This window comes from Neoarius graeffei, chromosome 4 (genome assembly GCF_027579695.1).
Source record: "Neoarius graeffei isolate fNeoGra1 chromosome 4, fNeoGra1.pri, whole genome shotgun sequence".
NCBI lineage: Eukaryota > Metazoa > Chordata > Actinopteri > Siluriformes > Ariidae > Neoarius > Neoarius graeffei.
In genome coordinates, this window is record NC_083572.1 from 83,644,667 (window position 1) to 83,663,498 (window position 18,832).

General features: G+C 40.6%; 1 protein-coding gene across 10 annotated transcripts in view; it reads left to right on the forward strand.

Annotated features, from left to right (window-relative positions):
* Window positions 1-18,832, forward strand: part of dlg1a (discs large MAGUK scaffold protein 1a) — a 430,819-nt gene that overhangs the window by 388,236 nt on the left and 23,751 nt on the right. For all 10 annotated transcript variants that reach the window (XM_060919862.1, XM_060919864.1, XM_060919863.1 and 7 more), the window contains one exon: window positions 9,192-9,368. In XM_060919862.1, the coding sequence (XP_060775845.1) occupies window positions 9,192-9,368 (177 nt within the window). The remainder of the gene's footprint in view (window positions 1-9,191; window positions 9,369-18,832) is intronic.

Consider the following 18,832-nt stretch of genomic DNA (forward strand, 5'->3'; position numbering starts at 1 on the left):
TCCTGCATTGCTCTTTTCATTGACTTATCCAAGGCGTTTGACACAGCCGACCATGGTCTGTTACTCCAAAGACTGCATGCTATAGGTTTTAGTGATCCTGTATTGGGTTGGTTCTCTAATTACTGAACAGGGAGAACACAGTGTGTTTCTATAGAGAATTGTCATTCTACATTACTCACAGTCAAGACGGGTGTCCCACAAGGGTCAATCCTAGGCCCTATTCTGTTCTCCATCTACATAAATAACATAGGCATAGGACTAAGCCCAGCTAAGGTACACCTTTATGCTGATGATACTATTCTCTATACTATTGCTTCCTCAATCAAGGAGGCGATGAATTCCCTACAGTCTGCCTTTGATTTACTACAAATGTCTTTAGTCCAGTTAAAATTGGTACTAAATGCAAAAAAAAAAAAACTAGATACATGATATTCACACGGTCTCGATTATGTCCTGAGCATACAATATTAACACTTGATGGCACTCACTTAGAGAGGGTTACCTCCTATAAATATCTTGGCATTTGGCTAGACGAAAAGCTGTCCTTTGATGTGCATTTAGATAATCTCTTAAAAAAAAGTTAAGACCCAAGTTAGGCTTTTATTTTTGTTTAAAGACCTGTTTTTCTTTTATAGCAAGGAAAAGGCTGGTACAGAGTACCTTTCTATCAGTTATAGATTACGGTGATACAATATACATGCATGCATCTTTAAGCCTCCTTAAAGTGCCATTCCACCATTGGATGTATTCTTTGGCATAAAATACAATATATTTTGACAACATATATAAATGGTATCACTAGATAGAGAAATCTTTTAGCTTCAAAATGATATATCAAACATAATTTTTTGACAACGACAAGTGTATTAATTTTGCGACCAAAGTCACCTACCCTTTTAATTTCCGCGCGGGATGTCATCGGCAGGTTCCCCTTCTTGTGTACCACGTGACGTGTGACGTGGCACATATTATCAGCAATGGCGGATAGAACGCGATAAAAATAATACCAATAAATCTAGCTAATACCAATAAATCTAGCTAACTGAAAGATTAACTCAAAATTTTTCGCAATTTTTTGGCCCCCATATACGAGGAGAAATGACTCTCTCACTTTGGGGGTTTCCTGGTCTAAAAATAGACCAACACGTGGTACACAAGAAGGGGAACCTGCTGATGACATCACATTTCACTACCGCGCGGAAATTAAAAGGGTCGGTGACTTTGGTCGCAAAATTAATATACTTGTCATTGTCAAAAAATTATGTTTGATATATCATCTCATCTCATTATCTCTAGCCGCTTTATCCTTCGACAGGGTCGCAGGCAAGCTGGAGCCTATCCCAGCTGACTACGGGCGAAAGGCGGGGTACACCCTGGACAAGTCGCCAGGTCATCACAGGGCCGACACATAGACACAGACAACCATTCACACTCACATTCACACCTACGCTCAATTTAGAGTCACCAGTTAACCTAACCTGCATGTCTTTGGACTGTGGGGGAAACCGGAGCACCCGGAGGAAACCCACGCGAACACCGGGAGAACATGCAAACTCCACACAGAAAGGCCCTCGCCGGCCCCGGGGCTCGAACCCAGGACCTTCTTGCTGTGAGGCGACAGCGCTAACCACTACACCACCGTGCCGCCCTGATATATCATTTTGAAGCTAAAAGATTTCTCTGTCTAGTCATGTTGTCATAAAATATATTGTATTTTATGCCAAAGAATACATCCAATGGTGGAATGGCACTTTAAGAAATTGGATGTTGTTTATCATTCTGCATTGCGGTTTGTAACAGGTGCATCCTCACGAACACATCACTGTATATTATATGAAAAAGTTCAATGGACTTCATTGTATTTGAGACGTAAAATTCACGTTAATTTTTGTAGCTAAGGCTTTAATGGGCAAACTCCTACTGACATTTCGTCGTATCACATACAGCACACGTTCCTCAACCAAGCTCCTTCTTCAGTCCTCTAGATCACGAACAGAACTGGGGAAAACTGCCTTTTCATCCTTTGCTCCACATCTCTGGAATGAGCTGCAAAACATGTTTAACTTAGACGCCTTGCCTTCCGTAGGTGTTTTTAAAAGTATCTTCATGGATTAAAAGTTTTCCGTCGTGTGACGGATTTCCGTCATCTGAACTCTCCCAAGGCCAAATGTGAGGTCGGTGCTGATCCGAGGAGAATTAAAATGCCGGGTGGTTGGGTAGAGATTGGGTTATAACACTGATGCGTTGCAACACCATCAACTATCAGCAGGGTTTATTTAACTTTTTTGTTTTTGAGCCATGCTTTGTGTCGTTCTTTTCCTATGTTTGATCATGTTTAAACGTTCGCTGTCTACGGTGCGGCATTAAAAAAAACATGCGCTGTCAAAATTGGCAAAATGCATTCCCATGTGCTTGGCGTGCTTGTGTCTGACCATTTCTCTTTTGTATTAAATTAAATCTTGCCAAAATGACTTAGTTCAAACTTGGGCATATAGAAATAGAGCATGTTTAAAAAAAACGAAAAAATAAACCCCGGAAAGCCCGCTCCTCTGCTTCAGCCAGACTTGAAGACCCGACGGTGCAATGCTTGCAGACTGTCAGAAGTAATTAGACCTAAATTTATAGCTAACAAATCAGCAGACGCCCCAACAATTATTATTTTCGTTAGGCCAATGTGTAAGGCATGTTAGAACCGTGCCTTATAGCCTACGTTATATCACAATTTAAAGGACGTTGGAGGCTGCGAGCGCAATGATGTTCCGACATGCGCTAAACTTTATTCCCTGAAAATCATACACCAGCGTTCAATGCCCCAAACAGTCAAAATGTCTAGAAGACTACGGTTAAATAATAATCATAGCCTACTAAGTTAAATTACGTCAAAACATCTGTTTCTGGCCTATGAAATGATGGAGGAAAATGAGAACGAACGCAAAGTAGATAGCAGCCAACTTCACGCGATCTTTTAGGTAACTTAACACTCGTGTTGGCCACAATATTTCTCTTAATAAAATCTTGAATTGTTTTTGAAGTCGTATTCAACACAAAGTAAGGACAAATTATAATTTTAATTTTAATGTAAGCGAAGATCCAAACTTTTTTCTATATTGACGTCGAGCACAGAGGAGCATGTCATTCTGCTTTCGGTTTCGGCAGCATGGATGCGCTTTACATGAAAGAAGGCACTGATGTGTCTGCCATCGATAAAGGTGTAAAAAACAAGTGGAGGTGGGCTTGGCTGGACGAAATAGGTGAAAACGGAAAGCCATTTAGTTCATGGTGCAAAAAACTAAACATTCCAGGCGCTTGCATTTGTGTGGTTTGCCACAAAAAAAAAAAAATACGGAAGCAATGGAAAGAAAGTGCAATAAATTGAATATATTAATCCATTAATTAATTGATAATAAAGTTATCAGTTCTAAGTTAACCATTCTCAGAATTTCATCGAAATCCACCCATAACCCCCCCCCCCCGTAAATTTTCAGTCAAATAATTTTTTTTTTTTTGCTTTAATCCATGTATCTTAAATGCTGTTTATATTGAACAGTGTCACTGCCTATAGGTACCTATAGGCTATCATTTTTTATCTTGTTTCTGTGGCTCTCTCTAGCCTCTGTTGTGTATGTTATGGCCCTTTTCCACTACCCTTTTTCAGCTCGCTTCAGCTCACTTCAGCCCGACACGGCTCGCGTTTCGACTACCAAAAACCAGCACGACTCAGCTCACTTCAGCCCTGCTTAGCCCCTAAAACTCGCACCGTTTTGGAGTGGGGCTGAAGCGAGCCAAGCCGTGCCGAGTGAGGCTGGGGGCGTGAGCAGACACTCCCCTGTGCACTGATTGGTGAGGAGGAGTGTCCTCACATGCCCACACACGCCCCGCGAGCACGCTGGGATCTGTAAACACCGCAAACCCGGAAGAATAATAATTACGAATTACGAGAATTTCTGAAGCCTTATGCGCCTCGCCTCATCTATACGCTCTTGCCAGTATCTGTCCGCGTTGTCGGTGACAACAAGCCACAGCACCAAGACCAGCAACACTAACGACTCCATGTCCTCCATGTTTATTGTTTACTATTCGGGTCGTGAGACTACCGCTTAAAAGCTCACTGAATCAGTGACATACAGAGCATCGTGGACGAGTTCGCGGAGCGCAAGGCTCGTCGTATGCCCTTCAAATAATGCGCGCAGTAGGCTATTGATGTTTTATTATGAGCCATGTACAGTATGTCACCTAATGTTTTTTTGTTTCTGAGTTACATGTTCGTTTGAAGGACTTAATGTACAAAATAACATAGTTGCACCCCGTAGTGTTGAAATTGGTAAACACAGTGCATTCAGTGAGGTTTGCACCGCCCTCCTTTTATTTCTGACTCTTCCTGTCACCGTTGCAACCTCTGAGCGCTCATTCGTATGCCCTTCAAATAATGTGCGCAGTATAGGCTATTGATGTTTTATTATGAGCCATGTACAGTATCCTAATGTTTTTTGTTTCTGAGTTACATGTTCGTTTGAAGGACTTGATGTACTAAATAACATAGTTGCACCCGGTAGTGTTGAAATTGGTAAACACCGCAGTTGCGGACATTTTGTAGCCTAAAATGATGTTATGATAAGCTTTAATAAAGGGCCCGGTCATTTGCCCCGCCCCCGGCCCGGCTCTGACTTGTTCCGCCACCGTCACTGATGTCACTGTTTGCGCTGCTTAACGACATCACGTGACGTCCACCCACTTTCGCTAACTCCACCCAATGTGTCCACCCACTTCCAGCCAGCACGGTTCAGCGCGGTTGTAGTCGAAATGCAACTCCAACAGCCCCGCTCAGCCCGACTCAGCTCGACTCAGCACGGCACGGCTCAGCCGCGTTTGTAGTGGAAAAGCGGCATTAGTGTGCACTTGGTGTCTGGATTGTGTGTAGTTGTCTTGTCTATTGTCTATTCTATTAATATGAAACTTTTGCTGCCATCTTGACCAGGACTCCCTGGCAGAAGAGACGTTGTGTCTCAAGGGGACCTTCCTGGTAAAATAAAGGTTAAATAAAAATAAAATTACATATTACAGTGTCAAAGTTTATATTAAGATAGTATTGTTATGCAGTTTACTGTGTTATGATGTAATAACGCACGAAAGACAGTCAGGAAGTACCGGGCAACATTTAAGCCCATATCTATGGATTTATCACTGAATCCTGTAAATGAACGTAAATGCAATCCTTTCCAACTGCAACAATTGCATGACATTTAATGTGCATATAAACGTGATTTTTTTTTCTTCTTCTATATTTCCAGTGCAATCAAATTAACCTTCTAGCAATCCGAAAGGCGAAAACCATTTCATTTCTTGTCGCAGTTTCATTGGCAGACTGATTCTTTCAACAGTTACGTACAACAAAGATGGCTGTGAATAGACATAAGTTAAGAAAAACTCTAAACACCTTGAAGCGAGTTCTGAAAATCTCTGTCTAACTTGTGGAATAACTGCAGCACCGTTTAATGCTTTTTTTTTTTTTCTTTTTTCGGTAAGATGTTGCATTGATGTGATTTTTTTTTTTTTAATCAAGTTAAATAAATTATCGAAATTTGTGTGTTCTGGGTCTGCTCCACTCTAACTGCATGAACATAGCACTTTACAGAGAGGAGTTACTCAGGACAGTTTGGGAATACGTGCATGGGCTTGTACAAAACACAGAGACAAATGCACATGTACACTTAAAGACATGCATTGCAGAAGTGGCCTACTTAACATCCCCAGTGGAGAAATTAGAATCAGAAATGCTGATTCTACAAAAAAAAAAAAAGTGGATGCTCTAATTAAAATTGTTTCAGATATTTAAAAATGAATTGGATATATATTTAAATAATATCACACAAGCAGGAGTTTGGTTACACTGAATATCTGCAAGGCTGTGATTCGGCGTAGGTACAAAGCCGCAGCGCGAGTGCCATACATAATCGTAGCCATATATTGTGTTTATATTTTTTTTAATAATGTTTTTGCTCAGCCAAAAACAAAAGTCGCACGATATTTTGTTGGCGCTTCTTTAGCTTTGATTATGGCATGCATTTGCCATGGCGTTGTTTGAACAACCTTACGCAGCCTCACAGTGTTTATTTCCATCCAGAGTTGCACTGATTTTTTGTCGAGATCTTGTCTTGATGACGGGAGAGTTAAACCACAGTCTTCTCCAGCACATCCCGAAGGTTTACAGTGGGGTTCAGTTGAACTCTGTGGTGGCCAATTCATGTGTGAAAATGATTCCTCATGCTCCTTGAACCACTCTTTCACAATTTTTTGAGCTTCAGTTTTATTCCGCTACCATCAGGGAAGGAAAAAAAAATCAATCAGTACATTTAGGTAGTCAGCTGACTTCATTTTATTGCCACACAACGTTGCTGAGCCTCGATCTGACCAACTGAAGCAACCCCAGGTCATAACACTGCCTCCAGAGGTTTGTACAGTGGCCACTATGCATGATGGGTGCGTCACTTCATGCACTTCCCTCCTTACCCTGACACGCCCATCGCTCTGGAATGGACTCATCTGGACTCATCAGACCACATGACTTTTCTCCATTGCTCCAGAGTCCAATCTTTATGCTTCCTAGCAAATTGAAGCCTTTTCTCCTGATTAGTATCACTAACAAGTGGTTTTTCTTATGGCCACGCAGCTATTTAGTCCCGATCCTGCAAGTTCTCATCATATCGTGCATGTGGAAATGCTCTTAGTTTCACTATAAACATAGCCGTGATTTTTCTGACCACATTTCTTCTATGATGTTGATGGTTCACCACTATCCTTCCAGGTTTTACTATTGTGTTGGACAGTTCTTAACCCAATTCCAGTCATTTCAGCAATATCTTTATTTTCTTTGCTTGATGCAAGCCAATGATTTGACCCTTCTGAAACACAGCAATATCTTTTCCACGACCATGGGGTACGTCTTCCAACGTGGTTGTTTAAGAAATGAGAAGCTACTCACTGCATCAGTTAGAGTTAAAAGAATTGTTTGACAGCTGAAATATTAATCAGTGCAGAAATTATCCAATCAAAGGCTCTTAAAGTGCCATTCCACCATTGGATGTATTCTTTGGCATAAAATACAATATATTTTATGACAACATGACTAGACAGAGGCGGCACGGTGGTGTAGTGGTTAGCGCTGTCGCCTCACAGCAAGAAGGTCCTGGGTTCGAGCCCCGGGGCCGGCGAGGGCCTTTCTGTGCGGAGTTTGCATGTTCTCCCCATGTCCGCGTGGGTTTCCTCCGGGTGCTCTGGTTTCCCCCACAGTCCAAAGACATGCAGGTTAGGTTAACTGGTGACTCTAAATTGACCGTAGGTGTGAATGTGAGTGTGAATGGTTGTCTGTGTCTATGTGTCAGCCCTGTGATGACCTGGCGACTTGTCCAGGGTGTACCCCGCCTTTCGCCCATAGTCAGCTGGGATAGGCTCCAGCTTGCCTGCGACCCTGTAGAAGGATAAAGCGGCTAGAGATAATGAGATGAGATGAGATGACTAGACAGAGAAATCTTTTAGCTTCAAAATGATATATCAAACATAATTTTTTGACAAGGGCGGCACGGTGGTGTAGTGGTTAGCGCTGTCGCCTCACAGCAAGAAGGTCCTGGGTTCGAGCCCCGGGGCCGGCAAGGGCCTTTCTGTGTGGAGTTTGCATGTTCTCCCCGTGTCCGCGTGGGTTTCCTCTGGGTGCTCCGGTTTCCCCCACAGTCCAAAGACATGCAGGTTAGGTTAACTGGTGACTCTAAATTGACCGTAGGTGTGAATGGTTGTCTGTGTCTATGTGTCAGCCCTGTGATGACCTGGCGACTTGTCCAGGGTGTACCCCGCCTTTCGCCCGTAGTCAGCTGGGATAGGCTCCAGCTTGCCTGCGACCCTGTAGAACAGGATAAAGCGGCTAGAGATAATGAGATGAGATGAGATGAATTTTTTGACAACGACAAGTATATTAATTTTGCGACCAAAGTCACCTACCCTTTTAATTTCCATGCGGTAGTGAAACGTGATGTCATCGGCAGGGTCCCCTTCTTGTGTACCACGTGTCGGTCTATTTTTAGACCAGGAAACCCCCAAAGTGAGAGAGTCATTTCTCCTCGTATATGGGGGCCAAAAAAATTGCGAAAAATTTTGAGTTAATCTTTCAGTTAGCTAGATTTATTGGTATTAGCTAGATTTATTGGTATTATTTTTATCGCGTTCTATCCGCCATTGCTGATAATATGTGCCACGTCACACGTCACGTGGTACACAAGAATGGGAACCTGCCGATGACATCACGTGCGGAAATTAAAAGGGTAGGTGACTTTGGTCGCAAAATTAACATACTTGTCGTTGTCAAAAAATTATGTCTGATATATCATTTTGAAGCTAAAAGATTTCTCTATCTAGTGATACCATTTATATATGTTGTCAAAATATATTGTATTTTATGCCAAAGAATGGTGGAATGGCACTTTAAGTATTTGCTCAATTAAATCCAAATGTCAGCTTTTTTTTGTTTTGTTTTGGCAGTGTACAGCAGTTCATATTGTGTAACTGACATTTCGAACACACTATGTTCAAACGTTTTGTCTATTTTTTGCTCCACTGTTGGAAATCGATCCTGAAGAAGCTACACTCAATTTATAGCCCGTTGGCTTACTGGTTAGCTAGCTCACGTTGATTTGTATATTCCCGTTAAAGGTGTATACGATGAAATTGGCTTCCCTTCTTCCTTTTCATCATTATTTGACGAGATTTCATATTCTAAGTCAAAAGATATATACAGTGAATGAAAAATGGTATCGTATGCTATATCCGCTGGCAGTGTCGCTAACACTACTGTAGTAACCATGTTGAACTAGGAAGTGGAATTTATGTGGCGAAGACAGAGGAGCAAAGTGATTGATACACACAGTGAAATGTCCCAGTGCCGATATACGAAATGTAAGCACTCTTGGAATTGTGCTTGTCCCATCAAATTAGTGGACCAGAACTAACTCTTGTATGGTTTGTAGTTTATTACATATACAATTTGAAATGTAGCTAAAATTATTTGTTAAGGTGGCATGAGAGTCACTCAGTGTTGACCTATAGTGTTCAGCTTTTAGAAAAAAAAAAAAAGATGGACTGTTTTTGAATCGCACTGTCTTGTTTTGAAACTCTGTGTTTCTTTGTTTTATTATTTCTGGCTCCAGAGCCCTGTTCGACTATGACAGGACGAAGGATTCTGGTCTCCCGAGTCAAGGATTGAACTTCCACTTCGGGGACATCCTGCATGTGCTGAACGCTTCAGACGATGAGTGGTGGCAGGCACGCAATGTCACTGCAGATGGAGAGGTAGAAGAGATTGGCGTCATTCCCAGTAAGAGGAGGTACTGCAGCACTCAGCTTTCACATGAACATGTCTCACTTCCTTCCCTATTCCCTTTACCCCGGTCCCCAGTGTCTCTCTGCAAAGCAGCTTTGGTTTTACTTGGGAGGATCTTAGGATTATACTCATTTTTAAATCATTGTAGGTATCAAATTGGCTTATTTATTAAAAGAAAATATTCATACTCTTCTCCAGAGAGGAGAAGGCCAGATCAGTTAAAAAAAACAAAACTTTTTTTCTTTCCTTGCTTTCTAAAAAGGAAACCGATCCAGACAATGTTGAAAAAATATTTTGGTCTTGGAATCTTTACTTAATCCTTAACTTTGTCTAGTTACTGAACTTAAGGCTGACTTTTTTTTTTCTTCCCCCCCACTGAGACATGTTTCTGATTCTGCTGTCTGGAGGGAAGATATAGTGAAAGAAGATTAGCTCGTGCTGTGCAGTGAGTGGCAGCTAAACTCTGGTTGAGAGTAGAAATACCCTGCTCGGAGGCAGCGCGAGAGCAGCTTACAGTCACAACTGACACTTTCTTCAGCCCCGTCATGAGAAGAATTGTCACAAAGCCTAAGCACAAAATATATGCCTACTTTATAATATCTTGTAGTACCTTATATATGAAGTATGTACTTGTAGTAGTATGTATTTCAGTGCCAAGCCATTACTATTAGAACTGGGACTTGAACTCAGCCAAAACTTAACCAGACTAGGGTGACCAGACGTCCCGGTTTTACCGGGACAGTCCCGGTTTGGGGTTGTGTCCCCCAATTTGGGGTTGTGTGTCCCGAGTCCCGACAAAAGTCTGTCAGGACACGGATATGTCCCGGTTTTCGCCATTCGCGACGTTTGCGACTGAGCAGTGTGGGAATCATTAGCGGAGAAATGTCTGCATTTACTGTTTTGATGAATTGACAGGAATCGCAAACTTTCCTGGTTACTGCCCCCTGGCCCTGTGGCATGGGTGTTTATTTAGCCACATTATTCCAGACAACAGAATGTGTTGCCATGCAACAATAAAATAAACATTACCTGGCGCGAATGTTCTTTGTCTAGCAGCTAGCAGCAGTAATGCCGCAGCAATTATGCCGAAAAGAAAATGTACCTTTTCCAAAGATTTACAGACCACCTACCCCTTCCTCCAAGAGGTGCAGAACAATGCGCATGAAGCACACACTGTAAGTGCTTTGTTCTTGTACTGAGTTGGGTAGCCTATGTTGCAAATGCTGTGCGCTCCTGTGGGGGCTTTCCTCGGGCTGTCGCCCCTCTCCTCCTTTACTGCTGTTTTGTTTGAGTGTATATTTACGGAAGCCGCGAGAGGCCCTTCATATAATCTTTTTTTATTCACCTTGTTATCCCGAGATAACGACATAATTAATTCAGGATCTCGAGAAAACAACACAACTAATTCGAGATCACGAGAAAACAAAACCGTTATTCCGAGATCTCGAGATAACAAAGCAATTATTTCATGATCTCAGCTGGATCACTGTATCTCCGTCGGTAGAGACGAAGCCGGGCCAGTCTTCTGCGGAGGTGCCGCGGACTAATTTTGAAATTATCCCTTAATTAAAAGACTTAATGCAATCTCTCCCTGTGTCAACGCCTGATCAAACTATTGCCTTATTAGGTGATCGATTATTCCAGACATTCTAATGACCAAAGTTGCGTCTATACAGAATGAGAAATAGCCCCAAAGTCAGCATATCACAAGTCTCTTGGCGCACCTGAATGAACCATTTCTCAGCTGTTTACTCGAGATCATGAAATAACGGTTTTGTTTTCTCGAGATCTCGAATTAGTTGTGTTGTTTTCTCGAGATCCTGAATTAATTATGTCGTTATCTCGGGATAACAAGGTGAATAAAAAAAAAAGGATTACCATATATGAAGGGCCTCTCTCGGCTTCCGTAGTATATATTCTCAAATCACTTGTCTCTTTTTTGTTTCTGTTTAACATACCATTCTGACAGTTTGGCCATATTGCTGTGTTGAACAGCTTGTTGCACCTTCCATTAAAGTGTTCACTTTTGTACACATCATCTTGCTTTATTCATTCAGTTGTGGGGAATGGTTAGTAAGGTTGATTCTGACCTAGGCTATGGTGAGGTCACATATCTACTTTTTAAGTTCATGCTATAGTGCATACAATTTTAGAGATATAGCCTACATGTGTATATGCATTCTTCTTGGTGTTCTCACAAACAGGTGAAATAAATCAGTTTAAATTTGGTCTATGGACATAGCCTGGCCTATTCTCAGCCATTACAAAATCTGTTGTCTGACCATAATTTAACTGATCTGTATACCACTATGCTATTAGATAACAAAATGTCTGTTTGTTTTATTTCATGTGAGATGTTGATAAATGTGAGCTTCAACAAAATGATAAGAGCACCTCTCTGAGTGTCACGTTTACGTAAAAAAAGGTGTGCGTGCACGAGCATGGTCGCGCGCAAAAGTGTCCCGGTTTCAGACTAGGGAACCCTAAACCAGACACACCAAAAAAGCAACAGGGATTAGCGGCAGGGTGATGGGTAGCGCCGTCATGTGTAGCTGTCAATGTTGATTTTAAAAGTAACTAAGTAAATTACACAGGGAAATGAATACTTAAGTTTGAGTGAAAAATACTGTAGCGAGTGTGTGTGTGGAAGAAGAGTCTGGAGACAGAAATCTTAGTTAACAGGTCGTTAGCCTGTGCTACTTGCTCTTGATAGCACTGGCTTCACCGCTTTATTAGCATTCGCTAACACTACTGATGAACAACTCGTGGTTAAGCTTGCCTTGACCTTTGAGAAGGCTGAGGGTGATAAATTTTTGGTCCCTCCTACTATAAATCAAAATGTGATTGGTAAATTCATCCGTCACTTCCTACATACAGTAACCATACACTGCCATGGCCTTCTGTCCCAGCAATGAAGTCCTAACCAATGAGTGAGCCAGCTCTAAACTCTTCTCAGCCTAGACACAACAAACAAAAAAAATCTCATTGGATAACTCTGTTTTAATGTTTTCAGGACAGTAATGCTTTCATTTCTGAAGCAAATCTGATAGAAAATGAGGCCGAATTAGAAGAGAATAATTGTAATGAAATTATGAAAGAAATTAAATACATTTGAAATGCTGATACGTTTGGGCCTTCTCTGAAGGCCTAGAACGTCCTGATGGTTCCCCTCTGGTGTATTTAAGCAAAACCCAGTCCAAAATGTTTGTTTTGGGTCAGGTGTCATTTTAGCATCCATCAAGTGTTTTGTTGAACAGTCATCCATTTTGTGTTTGTATGCTAGGAGGAAGTGCTTATACATGCATTAAATGGCAAGATGTGAACATGTAATTAAAGTGGGACATTTTTTATTTATTTATTTTTTAATTAATTTATTTTTTATCCCCCGCCCAAATGAAGTTTGCCGGGGGATATAGAAACGAGTTCCGGCCGGCCGGCTGTCCGTCCGTCCGGTCACGTTTTCGTTTCCGGGCCATATCTTTAAAACTACTGAAGATATCTTCATGAAACTTTGTCTACATATAAAGCAGGGGTGTCCAAACTGATCCATAAAGGGCCGTGTGGCTGCAGGTTTTCATTCTAGCCATGCAGCAGCACACCTGACTTGGCTCATTCAATCAACTGAACTGTCTTCACACAGTCAAATACTTGCAGCCACACCCACCCTTGATTAAAGGGTGGGTGTGTCAGTTGATTGAATAAGCCAAATGAGGTGTGCTGCTGCATGGCTGGAATGAAAACCTGCAGCCACACGGCCCTTTATGGATCAGTTTGGACACCCCTGATATAAAGCAACATGTGAACCGGTGCCTTTTTGCTATTTTGGATTTTTGAAAAAAAGTATTTTTCACATTTTTACATAAAAATTAGATTTTGATTTTGTTTCTGAGAGCAGTGTTCGTTTCTGGAGCATATATCCAAAACTATTCATGATATGGATTTGAAACTTGGTATACTAGTGCATCTCAAAAAATTAGAATACCATGAAAAAGTTCCTTTTTTTTCATAATTTAATTCAAAAAGGTAAACTTTCATATATTCTATATTCATTACATGTAAAGTGAAATATTTAAAGCCTTTTTTGGTTTAATTTTGATGATTATGGCTTATAGCTCATGAAAATCAGAAATCCAGTATCTCAAATTATTAGAATATTCCCTAAGATCAATCAAAAAAAGGATTTACAATACAGAAATGTCCAACTTCTGAAAAGTATATTCATTTATACACCCAATACTTGGTTGGGGCTCCTTTACCATGAATTACTGTATCAATGCGGTGTGGCATGGAGGTGATCAGTCTGTGGCACTGCTGAGGTGTTATTGAAGCCCAGGTTGCTTTGATAGTGGCCTTCAGCATATCTGTATTTTTGGGTCGGGTGTTTCTCATCTTCCTCTTGACAATACCCCATAGATTCTCTACGGGGTTCAGGTCAGGCAAGTTGGCTGGCCAATCAAACACAGTAATATTATGGTCAGCAAACCATTTGGTAGTAGTTTTGGCACTGTGGGTAGGTGCTAAGTCCTGCTGGAAAAGGAAATCAGCATTTCCAAAAAGCTCGTCAGCAGATGGAAGCATGAAGTGCTCTAAAATCTCCTGGTAGATGGCTGTGTTGACTTTGGACTTGATAAAATACAGTGGACCAACACCAGCAGATGACATGGCACCCCAAATCATCACAGACTGTGGAAACTTCACACTGGGCTTCAAACACCTTGGATTCTGTGCCTCTCCACTCTTCCTCCAGACTCTAGAACCGTGATTTCCAAATTAAATGCAAAATGTACTTTCACCTGAAGAGAGGACTTTGGACCACTGAGCAACAGTCCATTTCTTTCTCTCCTTAGCCCAGATAAGACACTTCTGACATTGTCTCTGGCTCAGGAGTAGCTTGATATTAGGAATGCGAAAGTTGTATCCCCTTTCTTGAAGATGTCTGTTCGTGATGGGTCTTGATACACTGACACCAGCCTCAGTCCACTCCTTGTGAAGCTCTCCCAAGTTCTTGAATCAACTTTTCTTGACAATCCTCTCAAGACTGCGGCCATCCCTGTTGCTTGTGCACCTTTTCCAGCCACCCTTTTCAGCAATTACCTTTTGTGGCTTACCCTCTTTGTGGAGGACATCAGTGATCATCTTCTGGACAACAGTCAAGTCAGCAGTCTTCCCCATGATTGTGGTTGTGTGTACTGAACTAGACCGAGGGATACACTGTGTTCATACTGTTTTACTTAAACTCGAAATGAAATATTCTAATATTTTGAGATGGTTTTTTTTTTGTACTGTATGCCATACTGATTAAAATTAAAATAGAAAAATGCTTGAAACATTTTAGTTTATGTGTAATGAGACTATAATATATAACATTTTCACTTTCTTAAATAACTGATGGAAAATATTGAACTTTTTCACAATATTCAAATTTTTTGAGATGTACTAGTACATGTTAACAAGGTGACGTAGATGTGGCTTTTCATACTAAGAAATTTGAGAAATTTAAATTTTTCATGTTTCCATGGAAACAATTTCAGACTTAGTCTCTCAGAAATTGAAAACTACAGTATGAGTGAAAGTCTTGAAAGTTGGTATAGGTGTTGATGAAGTAATGTATATGTGCCTTTTGATACTAAGAAATGTGAGGAATTTTAATTTTTAGCTCAGCTGGACCAAAGGTCCGGTGGGTTTATGCCATGGGCTGCTGAGGTCAGTGTAAAGAGAGAGGGTTGGTTTCCTGCAGCAGAACTTGAAAAATGTGACAAATAATATCTTGAAACTTGGTATATTGTTGGTATATAGGGCGGGGGATATAGGTGACACTGACTTCTTCTTGTTTTTGTTTTTTTCCCCATTAAATGAGTGTGTGCTAGGTTTCATATTCACAGATCTACCCAGATTTCGCTCTTCCACCCGGACTTGAATCCAGATTTAAAACCTTACACTGATTAACTCTCTTTTTCCTTTGTTTGTGATGGCAGGCTGCTATCCCAACATTCTAAATACTTTCCAGATTTGTTAGTCATTTGGTTTGGGTTTATTTTGTGTCATTCATACGTATCACCATATGCCTGTTTTATGTTTATATATGAAAATCAATTACAGGAAATCCCTGTACATTACTGGATTATAAACGCAGACTCGACTGTATTTAGTACTCGTCATCATACTTTATGTATAGCACTGCTCTAGTCTTTAGAATCATCTTTAATCTAGCAAAATGAAGAAGAGGACTCAGCGTCACCATCATCCAATAATACACACTCTAATTAAAGCCTTTTTCTAGTGTGTGTTGGAAAAGTTTGTTCTCACTTTCCGCCTGCAGTTGAGGCAGTTTGAGAGCTGATAATTGACTTCTCACCCGGTTCTGTTTAGCTGCTGCCGCTCTTCTGTCTCTCACCTGCACCGTGTGTGTGTTCATTATGATCAGAGCTGTAAGCGTGCTGCTGTAGGAGATATCTCACCCTTTTGAAACAGACGCTACCTCTCTGAACATGGAGGCCCTTTTGAATGTAATTGCCTGTGTACATATCTTTGTTTTAGGAAAGATTAATGAGTGAGTTATAGTGTTAATTCTGAATATAGTGTTTTAACATGGCCATGTTTGGATTCCAGTGTTTGCTTTCTGCTACTGTTTGAATGAGTTGCTGTCATTTTATTACTAAGGCACTGTTACACCCTTCACATGGTGAACTAGTGTGTGTGTGTGTGTGTGTGTGTGTGTAGCATTTTTAAACTTTGTTTACCCCAGATAATGAAAAGTGAGAAAATCTGATGCAAGACCATTGCAGTACCAATCAAAAGTTTGGACACCCCTTCTAATTCAATGTTTTTCTTTATTTTTATTCATTAAAAGACACTTCATGTCTTAAAGTAATGATGGATGTCGTTTCTGTTTCCTTAGTTGAGCAGTTCTTGGCATAATATGGATTACTACAGTTGTGTAATAGGGCTGTTTACTGTCTGTTTATAATTTACTGTTTGATCTCAAACACATTAAGAAAGTAAGAAATTGCACTAATGAACTTTTGATGAGGCACCTGTTAATTGAAAAGCATTCCAGGTGACGACCTCATGAAGCTGGTTAAGATAATGCCAATAGTGTACAAAGCGTCAAGGTAAACGCTGGCTACTTTGAAGAATCTAAAATATGAAACATGAAACATATTTTGCATATATATATTTTCTCTCTCGTGTGTGTGTGTGTCTATTCCTCTCTCTCTCGTGTGTGTCTCTTGCTCTCTCGTGTGTCTCTTGCTCGCTTGTTTCTCTCTCGTGTCTCGCTCGTCCCTCTCTCGCTTGCTCTCTCGTGTGTCTCTTTGGATTAAAAATGACTTGTTGACCATATAATTCCGTATACAACTTCGATTCCAAAAAAAGTTGGGACAAAGTACAAATTGTAAATAAAAACGGAATGCAATGATGTGGAAGTTTCAAAATTCCATATTTTATTCAGAATAGAACATAGATGACATATCAAATGTTTAAACTGAGAAAATGTATCATTTAAAGAGAAAAATTAGGTGATTTTAAATTTCATGACAACAACACATCTCAAAAAAGTTGGGACAAGGCCATGTTTCCCACTGTGAGACATCCCCTTTTCTCTTTACAACAGTCTGTAAACGTCTGGGGACTGAGGAGACAAGTTGCTCAAGTTTAGGGATAGGAATGTTAACCCATTCTTGTCTAATGTAGGATTCTAGTTGTTCAACTGTCTTAGGTCTTTTTTGTCGTATCTTCCATTTTATGATGCGCCAAATGTTTTCTATGGGTGAAAGATCTGGACTGCAGGCTGGCCAGTTCAGTACCCGGACCCTTCTTCTACGCAGCCATGATGCTGTAATTGATGCAGTATGTGGTTTGGCATTGTCATGTTGGAAAATGCAAGGTCTTCCCTGAAAGAGACGTCGTCTGGATGGGAGCATATGTTGCTCTAGAACCTGGATATACCTTTCAGCATTGATGGTGTCTTTCCAGATGTGTAAGCTGCCCATGCCACATGCGCTAATGCAACCCCATTCCATCAGAGATGCAGGCTTCTGAACTGAGCGCTGATAACAACTTGGGTCGTCCTTCTCCTCTTTAGTCCGAGTGACACGGCGTCCCTGATTTCCATAAAGAACTTCAAATTTTGATTCGTCTGACCACAGAACAGTTTTCCACTTTGCCACAGTCCATTTTAAATGAGCCTTGGCCCAGAGAAGACGTCTGCGCTTCTGGATCATGTTTAGATGCGGCTTCTTCTTTGAACTATAGAGTTTTAGCTGGCAACGGCAGATGGCACGGTGAATTGTGTTCACAGATAATGTTCTCTGGAAATATTCCTGAGCCCATTTTGTGATTTCCAATACAGAAGCATGCCTGTATGTGATGCAGTGCCATCTAAGGGCCCGAAGATCACGGGCACCCAGTATGGTTTTCCGGCCTTGACCCTTACACACAGAGATTCTTCCAGATTCTCTGAATCTTTTGATGATATTATGCACTGTAGATGATGATATGTTCAAACTCTTTGCAGTTTTACACTGTCGAACTCCTTTCTGATATTGCTCCACTATTTGTCGGTGCAGAATTAGGGGGATTGGTGATCCTCTTCCCATCTTTACTTCTGAGAGCCACTGCCACTCCAAGATGCTCTTTTTATACCCAGTCATGTTAATGACCTATTGCCAATTGACCTAATGAGTTGCAATTTGGTCCTCCGGCTGTTCCTTTTTTGTACCTTTAACTTTTCCAGCCTCTTATTGCCCCTGTCCCAACTTTTTTGAGATGTGTTGCTGTCATGAAATTTCAAATGAGCCAATATTTGACATGAAATTTCAAAATGTCTCACTTTCGACATTTGATATGTTGTCTATGTTCTATTGTGAATACAATATCAGTTTTTGAGATTTGTAAATTATTGCATTCCGTTTTTATTTACAATTTGTACTTTTGTCCCAACTTTTTTGGAATTGGGGTTGTATGTTCCATATGTAATTTCATAGTTTTGATGTCTTCAGTATTGTTCTACAATGTAGAAAATAGTCACAATACAGAAAAACCTAGGAATGAGTGATAATGATGTGATTTTATATATATAAAATATATATAAAACCGTTATTCCACAAGATCAAGTCGTACATGAACTGATAGCCGATGAGGTGCGTAGCGCCAAGTCAGCTATAAGCTATCCACATTCACTGGATTTTGAGAAACCAAGCATTTTTATTTTTTGCAAATTCGATAAATAAAAACTTTATACGAAACGTCCGATAAAATAATTTCCGCTTAGAACGTAAAGAAACCAGCAAAGTGACACGAGCAACTTGTGAAAAATGCTATAATAATAATTCTTGAAAAATAAAAACGATACATTCTTACCATCAGATACATTCATTCCATATTTTGTTGCTGCTTTTTTTTTTGTATTTTTGGGGGTTTTGTTTTCGTCCCCGGTTGGTTCAGTAACACGCGCCGCCATTTTGTTTT